Here is a 13,695-nt window from a genome sequence, read left to right as displayed (position 1 = left end):
TCTCCCTGTATTCCATGAGATCTAACCTTGCTAATCAGCCTCCCATGGGGAACATTGTCGAACACCTTACTGAAGTCCATATAGATCACATCTACTGCCCTGCCCTCATCAATCTTTTTTGTTACTTCTTCAAAAAACTCAATCAAGTTTGTGAGACATAATTTCCCATGCACAAAGCCATGTTGACTATCCCTAATCTGTCCTTGCCTTTTCAAATACATGTACATCCTGTCCCTCAGGATTCCCTCCAACAACTTGCCCACCACCGAGGTTAGGCTCACTGGTCTATAGTTCCCTGGCTTGTCTTTACCGCCCTTCTTAAACAGTGGCACCATGTTTGCCAACCTCCAGTCTTCCAGCACCTCACCTGTGACTTTCGATGATACAAATATCTCAGCAAGAGGCCCAGCAATCACTTCTCTAGCTTCCCACAGAGTTCTCAGGTACACCTGATCAGATCCTGGGGATTTATCCACCTTTAACTGTTTCAAGGCATCCAGCATTTCCTCCTCTGTAATCTGGACATTTTGCAAGATGTCACCATCTATTACCCTACAATCTATATCTTCCATATCCTTTTCCACAGTAAATACTGATGCAAAATATTCATTTAGTATCTCCCCCATTTTCTGTGGCTCCACACAAAGGCCGCCTTGCTGATCTTTGAGGGGCCCTATTCTCTCCCTAGTTACCCTTTTGTCCTTAATATATTTGTAAAAACCCTTTGGATTCTCCTTAATTGTATTTGCCAAAGCTATCTTATGTCCCCATTTTGCCGTCCTGATCTCCCTCTTAAGTATATTCCCTCTTAAGTATATTCCTACTTTCTTTATACTCTTCACTCGATCTATCCTGTCTATACCTGACATATGCTCCCTTCTTTTTCTTAACCAAACCCTCAATTTCTTTAGTCGTCCAGCATTCCCTATACCTACCAGCCTTCCCTTTCACCCTGACAGGAATGTACTTTCTCTGGATTCTTGTTATCACATTTCTGAAGGCTTCCCATTTTCCAGCCGTCCCTTTACCTGGGAACATCTGCCTCCAATCAGTTTTGAAAGTTCTTGCCTAATACCATCAAAATTGGCCTTTCTCCAATTTAGAACTTCAACTTTTAGATCTGGTCTATCCTTTTCCATCACTATTTTAAAATTAATAGAATTATGGTCGCTGGCCCCAAAGTGCTCCCCCACTGACACCTCAGTCACCTGTCCTGCCTTATTTCCCAAGAGTAGGTCAAGTTTTGCACCTTCTCTAGTAGGTACATCCACATACTGAATCAGAAAATTGTCTTGTACACACTTAAGAAATTCCTCTCTAGCTAAACCTTTAACACTATGGCAGTCCCAGTCAATGGTTGTAAAGTTAAAATCCCCTACCATAACTACCCTATTATTCTTACAGATAGCTGAGATCTCCTTACAAATTTGTTTCTGAATTTCCCTCTAACTATTGGGGGGTATATAATACAATCCCAAGAAGGTGATCATCTCTTTCTTATTTCTCAGTTCCACCCAAATAACTTCCCTGGATGTATTTCCAGGAATATCCTCCCTCAGCACAGCTGTAATGCTATCCCTTATCAAAAATGCCACTCCCCCTCCTCTCTTGCCTCCCTTTCTATCCTTCCTATCGCATTTGTATCCTGGAACATTAAGCTGCCAGTCCTGCCCATCCCTGAACCATGTTTCCGTAATTGCTATGATATCCCAGTCCTAACCATGCCCTGAGTTCATCTGCCTTCCCTGTTAGGCCCCTCGCATTGAAATAAATGCAGTTCAATTTATTAGTCCTACCTTGTCCCTGCGTGCCCTGACTGTTTGACTCACGTCTGTTCTCAGTTGTACCCGTCTCAGATTGATCTCTTTCCTCACTATCTCCCTGGGTCCCACCCCCCCAACTTACTAGTTTAAATCCTCCCAAGCAGTTCTAGCAAATTTCCCTGCCAGTACATTAGTCCCCTTCCAATTTAGGTGCAATCCGTCCTTCTTGTACAGGTCACGTCTACCCCAAAAGAGATTCCAATGATCCAAAAATGTGAATCCTTCTCCCATACACCAGCTCCTCAGACATGCATTCATCTGCTCTATCCTCCTATTCCTGCCCTCACTAGCTCGTAGCACCAGGAGTTATCCAGATATTACATACTTTGAGGACCTCCTTTTTAAATTTCTGCCTAACTCTCTGTAATCTCCCTTCAGAGTCTCAACCTTTTCCCTTCCAATGTCATTAGTTCCAATGACCTCCTGCTGGCCCCTCTCCCCCGTGAGAACATTCTGCACCCTCTCTGAGACATCCTTGATCCCGGCACCAGGGAAGCAACACACCATTCTGCTTTATCTCTGCTGGCCACAGAAACGTCTGTCTGTACTTCTGACTACAGAATCCCTTATTTTTATATGTTTTTTTGGTGGGGTTTGCCCGGTCCTTGTCTCGGTGAAGGATCTTGTCTCACAATTTACGGTTATTTGCTCACTTATCACTGAAGAGTTCACCCACTGAAGCGTTCGAGTGTCAGTCTACCCTTTGGATCAAACTTTTAGTAATGGGATCTGATCTCTCCTTACTTGACTTTGTGCAATATTTTGTCAGATAATACTTCAACTTAGGATGTTTTATTATGTTAAAATATTTATATAAATATATACTGCTATACTCGATGTTGAGCTAAACTGAGCAAATTCCAAACTTAAAAAGATTTGTCGAAGTTCATACAAAATTTTCATCAGCTGTCCGAACTGTAGGCATTGTTGTTGACACCTTCCATCATTTTACTGATGATCGAGAGTGAACTGATTGGGCAGAAAATGGCCAAGTTGGATTTATCCTTTTTGTTTTATGCACAGGACAGACATGGGCAATTTTCCACATTGTTGGGTAGATGCAAGGGTTGTAACCAAAATGAAACAGCTTGGTTAGAGTGTGGCAAGTTCTGGAGCACAAGTCTTCATTGCTATTGTTGAAATATTGCCAGAACCCATAACCTTTGTAGTATCCAGTGCCTCCGAACATGTCTTAGTATCACATGGAATGAATCAAATTGGCTGATGACTGGTATCTGTGATGTTGGGAACCACTGGAGGAGGCTGATATGCATTCGGCACTTCTGGCTAAAGTTTGTTTGTGAATGTTCGATTCACAATGCACCCAACCTCTCTATAGTCAGTCCTGCCACAGCTGAGGGCCACACTCTCTCAGAACTGCAAAGGACCCACTCTGTACTACATCCTCAGGAGAATTCATACTCTTAACAAACAGTATTTCAACTCCATCTCAAACATCAAAAACTGTAAGTACAACAAACTTTTATCTACCCACTTCCATAACCAGCACTCCTCAACCATTCCAGAAGATTCCCTCGGCCTCTGGAACTGCTCATACGCCATTAGCCATGCGGCTGGTGCAGCCACCATCCCCACGCTGATTGATGACATCACTTCCGCTCCTATCATGGCCACTTCCACCCCTCACAATTCCTCATGCACCACAAGTAACATCACTTCCACCCCTCACATCATCACTGATGTCATACACTCAGTGACTTCCGCCCCCCCCCCCCCACTACCATGTTTGCCACCACTTCCGCCCACACCAACGACACTCACTGCATTCTGCTGACACGCCCCCCACAGATCCCACTGTCACCATCCCCGGCACTCAGAACCCTGAGGAGAACACCACCCCTGCTCATGACTCCACACCACACTCACTCCAGGTACTGGCTCCAACCCCACTCCCAGCTCTACACCCACACCAGATCCCAGCTCCCAGCCCTGCCGAGTTTTCACCATCCCTCCAGACCTCCCCGTCACTGAGGACGAATGATCAGTCCTCAGCAAAGGACTCATCTTCATCCCCCTCCGCCCACGCAGCAATGAATTTAATACACGCCGTGACGTCGAACACTTCTTCCGCTGCCTCCACCTCCGAGCTTACTTTCACAATCAGGACTCCCGCCCACCTTCCGAGGACCCCTTCGCCCGCCTCCAACACACTCCATCCACCTGGACACCCCGTGCTGCCCTCGACCTCCTAATTTCCAACCACCTCAACCTGTCTACCCCCCCCCCCCCTCCGCCTCCAATGTATCTGCTCCCAGGAGTACCAGTTCCACCACAGAACACACCAGATGGCCTCCTTCTTTAGAGACCGCAATTTCTCTTCCCACGTGGTTAAAGATGCCCTCCAACGCATCTCGTCCACATCCTGCACCTCCACTCTCAGACCCCACCCATCCAACCGTAACAAGGACAGAATGCCCCTAGGGCTCACCTTCCACCCTACCAACCTTTGCATAAACCAAATCATCCGCTGACATTTCCACCACCTCCAAACGGACCCCACCACCAGGGATATATTTCCCTCCCACCCCTTTCCGCCTTCCGCAAAGACCGTTCCCTCCGTGACTACCTGGTCAGGTCCACGCCCCCCTACAACCCACCCTCCCGTCCTGGCACCTTCCCCTGCCACTGCAGGAATTACAAAACCTGCGCCCACACCTCCTCCCTCACCTTCATCCAAGGCCCTAAAGGAACCTTCCACATCCGTCAAAGTTTTACCTGCACATCCACCAATATCGTTTATTGTATCCATTGCTCCCGATGCAGTCTCCTCTACATTGGGGAGACTAGATGCCTCCTCATGGAGCACTTTAGGGAACATCTCTGGGACACCCACACCAATCAATCACACCGCCCTGTGGCCCAACATTTCATTTCCCCCTTCCACTCTGCCGAGGACATGGAGGTCCTGGTACTCCTTCACCGCCGCTCCCTCGCCACCCGACGCCTGGAGGAAGAACGCCTCATCTTCCGCCTCGGCACACTTCAACCCCAGGGCATCAATGTGGACTTCAACAGTTTCCTCATTTCCCCTTCCCCCACCTCACCTCAGTTCTAAACTTCCAGCTCAGCACTGTCTCCATGACTTGTCCTACCTGCCTATCTTCTTTTCCACCTATCCGCTCTGCCCTCCTCCCTGGCCTGTCACCTTCATCCCCTCCCCCACTCACCTATTGTACTCTATGCAACTTTCTCCCCACCCCCACCCTCCTCTAATTTATCTCTCCACCCTTCAGGCACTCTGCCTGTATGCCTGATGAAGGGCTTTTGCCCGAAACGTCGATTTTACTGCTTCTCAGATGCTGCCTGAACTGCTGTGCTTTTCCAGCACCTCTAATCCAGAATCTGGTTTCCAGCATCTGCAGTCATTGTTTTTACCTTGTGAATGTTCGAGCCTTATCTTTTGTACTGAGATGTTGGGCTCTTCTGTAAATGAGGATGGGGATATTTGTGAAACCTTCTCTTCCAGTGAGTTGTTTAGTTGTTCACCATCATTCGTGACTAGATGTAGCTGACTGCAGAGCTTAGATGTGACCTGTTGGTTATGGGGTCATTTAACTCTGTTTACCACTTGCTACTTATGCTGTTTGGCATGTATCTAGTTATGTTTCATAGCTTCACGAGGTTGACATCTCATTTTTTGGTATGCCTGGTGCTTTTCCTGGCATGCCCTCCTGCAATTTCTGTTGAACCAGGATTGATATCCTGGTTTGCTAGAGGTGGTTGTTTGGAGGATTTGCTCTGCCATGGGACTTCATCTCCATGACACTCAATTCTGTCATGGACAGATGCATTTACAGCTGGCAGATTGGTCAGTCATAGAGCCGTAGAGATGTCCAGCATCGAAACAGTCCAGCATGGAAACAGTCCTTCAGTCCAACTCATCCGTGCCAACCAGATATCCTAAATTAATCTAGTCCCATTCACCAGCACCTGGCCCGCATCCCCCTAAACCTTTCCTATTCATGTACCCATCTAAATGACTTTTAAATGTTGTAATTATACCGCATCCACCACTTCCTCTGAGAGAAAGTGAGGTCTACAGATACTGGAGAGTCAGAGTGGAAAAGTGTGGCATTGGAAAAGCACAGCGCGTCATGTAGCATCCGAGCAGCAGGAGAGCCGATGTTTCGGGCATATGCCCTTCAAGGGGCCTGAGAGATGAATAGTTGGGTGGGGGTGGGGCTGGGGGGAAAATAGCTGGGAAGGTGGCAGTCCTTGTGGAGGGAGGATGTCCTATCTGTTCATCTTTGTTTCCAACTATCCACTCCATCCTCCCCACCGACCTATCACAATCACCCTTCCATCTGCACAAACCTATTGCCTTCCCAGCTACCTTCTCCCCAGCCCCACCCTCACCCTCCTATTTATCTCTCAGCCCCCCACCCTCACATTCCTGAAAAAGGGCTTATGTCCGAAATGTCGACTCTCCTGCTCCTTAGATGCTGCCTGACCTGCTGTGCTTTTCCAGCGCCACATTTTTCAACTCCATCACTTCCTCTGGCAGCTCATTCCATACACCCACCACACTTTGCATGAAAAAGTTGCCCCTTAGGTCCTTTAAACATTTTTCGGGATGAAGTCAAGTATATTTTTTCCTCTTATTGGTTTCCTCACAAAGTCAGAAGTCATACAACAGCAGGTTATAGTCCAACAAGCTTATTTGAAATCACAAGTTTTTGGAGGGCTGCCCCTTCATCTGGTTAAGTGGAGGGAAGCGCACAGGCACAGAATATATAGGTGGACATGCTAGGGTTGTAACTGTATTGGAACAGTCTGGCTACCATGTGGAAAGTTCTGGAGGACAAAGCTTCACTACTATTGCTGAAATGTCATCAGGGCCAATAATCTTTGTGGTATCCAGTCCCTCTATCTATATATTCTGTGCCTGGGTGCTTCCCTCCACTTCAGTGAACCCGACTCCCCAGAACATTACCTGGGTCTCTGGATTAATAGTCCAGTGATAATACCAGTAGACCATTGCCTCCCCTCTTTCCTTAAACTAGGGGACCAAACTTTCCCATAGTTTTCCAGATGTGGTCTCACCAACATCTTGTACAGTTGCAGTAACACTTCCCTGCTCTTATACTCCAACTCTAACACAGTCTATCAGTATCTCCAAGATCATTTTTTTTACAGCTTTCTGCAGTTTTACTTAAATAATACTCTTCTTTTGTTTTCCCTTCCAAAATAAACAACTTCACATTTTCCCACAGGATACACTAGATTTCTTATAATTATTAATGGCTTGTGATTAAAATTTGTCAGTGATAGCAGAATTGTTAAAAACATTTTTAAAACTCCTGAACAGATGTGCCAAGCAATTACATTAATGACTTTGTTGAATTATACTATCTTAAACATGAAATATTATGATCATTGTGCATTTTTATTTCGTTTAATTAAATCCTCAATAAATGACGCAGAGCTAAAACAGCCAAGCATGTAATAAAGAGCAAAAAAAGTCAAGTTTGAAAGTTAACCATATTTCATTTTATTAAGAAAATTTAGAGGTATATTTTAAGAACAATGTTTTTACAATTCTTTTATAAAGAAAGACTTGTCAAGTTTGAAAAGTAGTTATAGGATTAATTTTCAAGGTGTAAGAGCGACTATTATTCTTATGAATTTGAAGAAATGCAGAGCTAAAATCTTCTCAATTTGACTGTCTCAGAGAATGGGAATGCGGATTAAGTACATGTTGAGAAGAATTATCTCACATACAATACTACATCATTTTTATTCGCGATTCCGATATATTTTAAACCTTGTCAGCGTTGATTTCTGCAGAAAATCTTTCATAAAACCAGAAAGTGCAGAAGAGGCTCAACAGGTCTAGCAGCATCTGTGGACAGAGACACAGAGTTAATGATTCATGTCTGATATTTCAGAACTGAAAAGGGCGATAAAATTATGTTTATTGTGCTATTGATAGAGGGCAAGAAGGAACAGGTGGAACAGGAACAGGTGTTGAGGGTGCCCAGAATAAAAGACGAACAAGTATTAATGATAGTAAGCATGTGCACAAAAGACAACCTGACTCCATTCTGTTCCCATGAAAATTAGAAATACCATGTTTGGAGATGGACTCTGCTTTCCTGCCTTTTCCTCCATTTATCCCATGACAGAGAGCCTCTTTGTCAAGGCAAAAGTCTGTGCCGAAGCATTTTCTTAGTACTTGTGAAGAGCAAGGTTATAAGACAAAAGAAAACTTACAGAAACGGTTTTACCAAAATATTTTGTGGAACAGAATCATGTGGAAAGGATTATCCACTGTGATTTAGAAAAATACTGTTCCAAACATAACAGGAATGTTGGTAACATGAGTAATGGTGGAATCTTCTTTCAGAAATGACAGTTTTAAAAAGACCTGGATTTTTCATGTCACCTTCATATACGGAAAAAGATGAGAATACAGAAGGTAACCCTATTGTTTTATTTATCCAATAGTATGGATTGCACATGACTAGAAGTATTCTTCATCTTCCATTAATGAAAATAGTAATCATGTTATATATTAAAATGTTTCTAAAATTTGGTTTAGATTAGATTACTTACAGCGTGGAAACAGGCCCTTCGGCCCAACCAGTCCACACCGACCCTCCGAAGAGCTATCAACCCAGACTTATTCCCCTACATTTACCCCTTCACCTGACACTACAGGCAATTTAGCATAGCCAATTCACCTAACCTGCACATTTTTAGACTGTGGGAGGAAACCGGAGCACCCGGAGGAAACCCATGCAGACATGGGGAGAATGTGCAAATTCCACACAGACGGTTGCCTGAGGCAGGAATTGAACCCAGGTCTCTGGCGCTGTGTGGCAACAGTGCTAACCACTGTGCCACCGTGCCACCCATATGAGGTCAAAAGTACCTCATATTTTCTTCTAAGTATGTGAAACAATGACAATCAACTTCTGTGATAGATTGCTAGGTTTGTGCCAGTGCAGTACAGACCAGTAGGCAGCACAAAATGCCAACTACAATATTTGAGCTGAGTTTGTTTATCTAGGCCAAAGCAGCTGTTGTCCACAAGAATTTGTTTTGTGCAATTCCCATTCCCCAGAGCTCAATTAGAAAAATGTATCCGATGTTTGAGTGCATCATTATGCTGCCCATGAGTGAATGGTCTAATTATACTATGCTCCAACATCTCAAGTGGTTTATCATGAAATGCTGTACTATTTCCTCACATAATTTACTTGCTCTTTATTGTTGAAGTGGTTTAAACTTTAACAGCGCTAATTATAACTCACACCTTTAAGCAGCATAATTGCATGATAAAATTTTTAAGAAATATATTAAAACTCATAACCAGTTGCCAAATGAAAGGAGCTTGATTAAAACCTCAGGTAGACGCTTTGACAAAATATTGATAATGCATTATTTATACTTTTGTTTTCTAATTCCATGTTACATTTTCAATATTTTCTAATTTTGTTTTTGATAATCAGAATTCGGTTGCTGCTTTATTATAACTGACTATTCGTGAATGTTCTCAAAAAGCAACAGCAGTCAATTCACACCGCTGCTCAGGAAGGACAAGGCAGAATATACTATTTATGAATAAATCAATTTAGAAATTGTGGCTATATCCAGCTAGTTATTCATTTATAATATAATGATTTATTTTAACATTGTCTGAGCCATTTGAAAACATTCTGAATATCTTTCAAAGTTATGTATTTGATTATTAGTACCAGTCATAATTTGTTAATTTATCAGTGCAGATATGAAATGAGCTTATATTTGAATGTTTTATCCACAGGTTTACAGTTTCCTGTGGATAATGACATAATGACCTACTTTCCTGCATGTGAGCTGCCAAGTTATGGGGAAATAAAAAAGCCATTGGCTGTTTACAATCACATGGTAACAACACAGGATGCCAGGAACAATGTATAAGTTCTCCATCAGGTTGGAGAACTTTCGTAGTAATAATGTTTATGCTCAAGTTAAATAGGATCAATGAAATATATAGTAACGCTACATATTTCATAACTCATTGAAAACAAACATTGCATGGTTATATAGCAAAATAATATATATCTATATTTTTACATACAGTTACGTGTAATTAAATGGGAATACCATTTTGTGAGACATTATTGTAAATTGCAAAAAGACTCTTTTAAAAAAGTAAGTTCTCTATTAGGAAAGAAAGCTGGTCATATGTTTGGTACAGCTATGGACTGTTATTTTGAAATTTCCACTACAAATTTATTATGTTGATTACAAGTTGCATTGATTACAACTAATTTTCTCCTGGAATGATGTGGTTATTTTCCTGGGCATGCTTTAGTGTCTGTACCATTGCTTACAAATTGGATTTCAAACTTCAATATTGTTTTGCAAAATATTTTAAATAATAGGTAAGAAATATTAAATTAATACTTTGCACATCAAAACCTGATTCTAATCAGAGCTTAACTGTTTTAATTTAATCTATTTCAGATAAATTTAATGATAATATGCTTACTTAGGCACAGTGCATGGTAATTAAATTTAGTTGCATGAATACCATTCTGAAAGCCAACTGTAAAATGTATACAGTCCTATGTTATATGTCAGCAGCCAATAAATTAAAGTATTGACTCCTGAAAGTGACAATTGTCCTGATCTCTACAAGCATTGTTCATGCAGTTTGTGTGTTTGTGGATAGCCTGGGTTAATTAGCCTTTCACATAGAAGACGTTTCAGGATACATTCACACAATAATTGCAGCATCAATGCACAGTATCTTCACTTTGCAATGATGCTGCAGTTATATTGTAAACGCATTCCGAATCTGGAATCAGAGCACAAATCAACACTGAGTCATCCATAGAAATGTAAGACATAAAAATTTTGGATATAAGAGCTGGATTAAATCATTTGGTGATTTGAGTCTGCACTGTCCTTCAGTTACATCAAGGCATAGCTGGTCATGATCCCAATCCCACTTTCCTGTTAGCCCTCTCACTTCCAACCCTACCCCACAACTTTTGACTTCCTTTTCTATCAAAAATCCATCTAACTCTGTAATACATTTAATGACGAAGCCTTCACTACTTTCTGGGCAAGAGAATTCGGTAGAGAACAAGCTCTGGGAGAAAAAGAATCTGCTCATCTCCATCAAAACAGTGCCACCTCTTGTTCTTAAACTGTGTCCCTGAGTTCTAGCCCATCCACATAAGGGGAATGCTCCCAATACTCACCTAATAAATTCCTCTTGTGGCTGAATGTGTTTCAATAAAATCACCTCTCATTCTTCTGAACTCCAGTGGGCATGGCTGAACGAATTCAACCTTTCCTCATGGGACAACTTGTTCATCTGAGAAATTAGTCAACTGATCTTTCTTTGAATGATTACTAACACAAGCACATGCTTTTTCAGTAAAATCCCTTTATTCTTGTATTCCACTGTCCTTGCAATAAATGCCAACATTCCTTTTGTCCTTCTGATAACTGACTCTATAAGCATAATAATCTTTTGGATTCATATACCAGTATGTACCCAGATCCCTCTGTGTCTCAGAGTTCTGCAATCCCTTCCATTTAAATAGTATTTTTTTTTCTATTCCTCCAGTCAAAGTGGATAAGTTCACATTTTTCCACATTTTACTCCATTTCTTTTTACCCACTCACTAAAACTATCTGTATCCCTTTGAAGACACTCTATCTCTTCTTAACCACTTACCATCCTAACCATCTTGGTATCATCAGGAAATTCATCTACCATTCTTTCAGTCCAAGAAACCATTTCATTGATATAGATTGTAAATATTTGAGACCCTGACATAGAATTCTGTAGGACTCTACAGTCTACCAATCATCCACTCTTCTTTGGGGATATTTCTGGCCTTGAGGTCTATTTTACAAAACTGTTACCATTGCGAAGTCAAAAGGACTTTGCATTTAATGTTAACCAGCAGTATGACTGTGCCATGTAATAAACTTAAAAATGGTTTGAACTATGAAGTAATTCAGGTAATAGCACTTACTCTCCATATTCAAGTGATATAAATGTTTTTTTTTCCTAATTGTTTCAGTTGAAATTAAATGTAATGGTTTCATAGGGAGAATGTTTTATTTAAATAAATGGACCTTAACAGTTTATTCTATTTTATTTGAAAATATGCTGAGAATTAGTTTTAAATTTGATGAAAATATTATCAAGATTTTCAAATTATCTTTCTTACGATGAGCTTTTGTTTTTGCATTTTTAAACCATTTTCTTGCTTTTAACATGAAATCTGTCTAAAGCAAGAGCCAAAAAAACTCTGTATTCCTTTTGTACAGATATTTTCAATTTATTGAAAGATTGCAACTCTCTTAATACTTTTTTTCTTGAAAGCTCACTGATGCCAAATATCTGTTTTCAGTCTCAATGACTATGTGCCACACCTCTATGTCCCCATTCGTTGTATCTTTCCACTTGCCATAGGCATTTCCTTCTGTGATCCCTGGAAGTCATTTTTAAAACCCAGGTCAAACACTCCTAACCATTGCTGTGCATGAAATGGAAGAGGAACGAAAAACAAATAAATCTCAGGGTTCATAGATGGCACAACTCTTACATCATTGCAAATACAAGTGTCCATTCATAAATTCATTGCTATTTAAGTACCAAGCTACATAGCCTGCTCGCACTTAGCCTCATCCTATCTTAGAACTCTAAGTACAGCAATGCTACTCTTTCCCCAATTCCCAGTAAAGTCCAACATCTTCTCATTGTTCAATGTGGACCTTCACGTATTGTAAAACTATCAAACAGTTAAAACATCCAATTTTACTCAATAACAGCAAAAAAAAACAATACCTAAACAAGAGCTGCTGGGAACAGATAAGTCTCTTGCTTTTCATTCATCAACAAATTTGCAGTCAATGAATATCCTTAAGAAGTCACTACACCTAGCTCTCATCTACTGGAAACGGGTGTCAATTAAGTCTCATCTGGTTTATTGCACTTGATGTTGTAGCATTCCATCATGTAGAAGATGATGTTCTTTCTCCTGAATGTCTTCATCCTCCTCCTCAAAAGTCTCTGAGTTGGTAGAAGTGAAGGTGAAAACTTTGCTGGTACATTCTCTGAGGGTTCAGTGGCTTCTTCCTCAGAGGTGGAGATGGAGTTGAGAGTCCCTGTTTAAGATAGATTTTTGGTGGCCTGTTTAAGATAGATTTTTGCTGGGTGCTGCTAATGTCTGCATAAGAGATGAAAAAGAATTAGTTGTCAGAGAGGATTAGAAGCTTTTGAAAGCTAAGAATGAGTTAGCACTGGTCATAGTAGGAGGATAACACAACCCAGTGAAATTGAGCTGTCTTGATTGATTGTACATTGAGATCACCCCAACCCACGTGAGTGGTCATGTTCTTCCCGAGACAGCTCAAGAATTTTCTTATGGCATGTGGTGCCTTATATCTGCCACCCACCTCCCCTCCTCACTCAGTCCTGGCCCTTTCAGCCTGAATGTGGGGCAAATCTTCCTTTAATGGTACAAAGGAAGGGATTGAGTAGGAAGTGAATGGAAGAGCCATTATTGATGATAGAGAAGCAGGAAAAATGGTAAGATGTCCCCAGCAAGTGCGTTGTGAAGTGCAGAGAACAGGAGTGGTCTGTAGTTTCGGAGGATGAGGTGAGTGAGAGCAATTGAGTGGACATGTTGCATGCAATCGTGAATTATAGTCAGTGAGCCTTGGTGCAAGGTTTGTATAGTGTGAGCTTTAGACTGAGTGATAGCTGTATGAGAGTTGAGATGGCAGTAAAAAGATGCAAGTACTTACCTGTATTGGAAGTGGAATTGGAAAATTTAGCCCAATGCTACCATTAAATTAATATATTGAAATGTAAGTGCAGAAAATAACTGACTGG

The 13,695-nt window shown here is 41.5% G+C and overlaps 1 protein-coding gene across 5 annotated transcripts in view; it reads left to right on the top strand.

Moving 5' to 3' along the window:
• Nucleotides 1-11,940, top strand: part of LOC122556673 (nuclear factor NF-kappa-B p105 subunit-like) — a 150,546-nt gene extending 138,606 nt beyond the window's left edge. For all 5 annotated transcript variants that reach the window (XM_043703693.2, XM_087995360.1, XM_087995363.1 and 2 more), the window contains 2 exons: nucleotides 8,191-8,262; nucleotides 9,613-11,940. In XM_043703693.2, the coding sequence (XP_043559628.2) occupies nucleotides 8,191-8,262; nucleotides 9,613-9,749 (209 nt within the window). In that variant the 3' untranslated portion in view covers nucleotides 9,750-11,940. The remainder of the gene's footprint in view (nucleotides 1-8,190; nucleotides 8,263-9,612) is intronic.
• The last annotated feature ends 1,755 nt before the right edge of the window (nucleotides 11,941-13,695 follow it).

This window comes from Chiloscyllium plagiosum, unplaced genomic scaffold (assembly GCF_037043375.1).
Source record: "Chiloscyllium plagiosum isolate Xiang-an unplaced genomic scaffold, Cpla_swu_hap1 HiC_scaffold_16, whole genome shotgun sequence".
Lineage (NCBI taxonomy): Eukaryota > Metazoa > Chordata > Chondrichthyes > Orectolobiformes > Hemiscylliidae > Chiloscyllium > Chiloscyllium plagiosum.
This window is presented reverse-complemented; position numbering and strand designations above follow the sequence as displayed.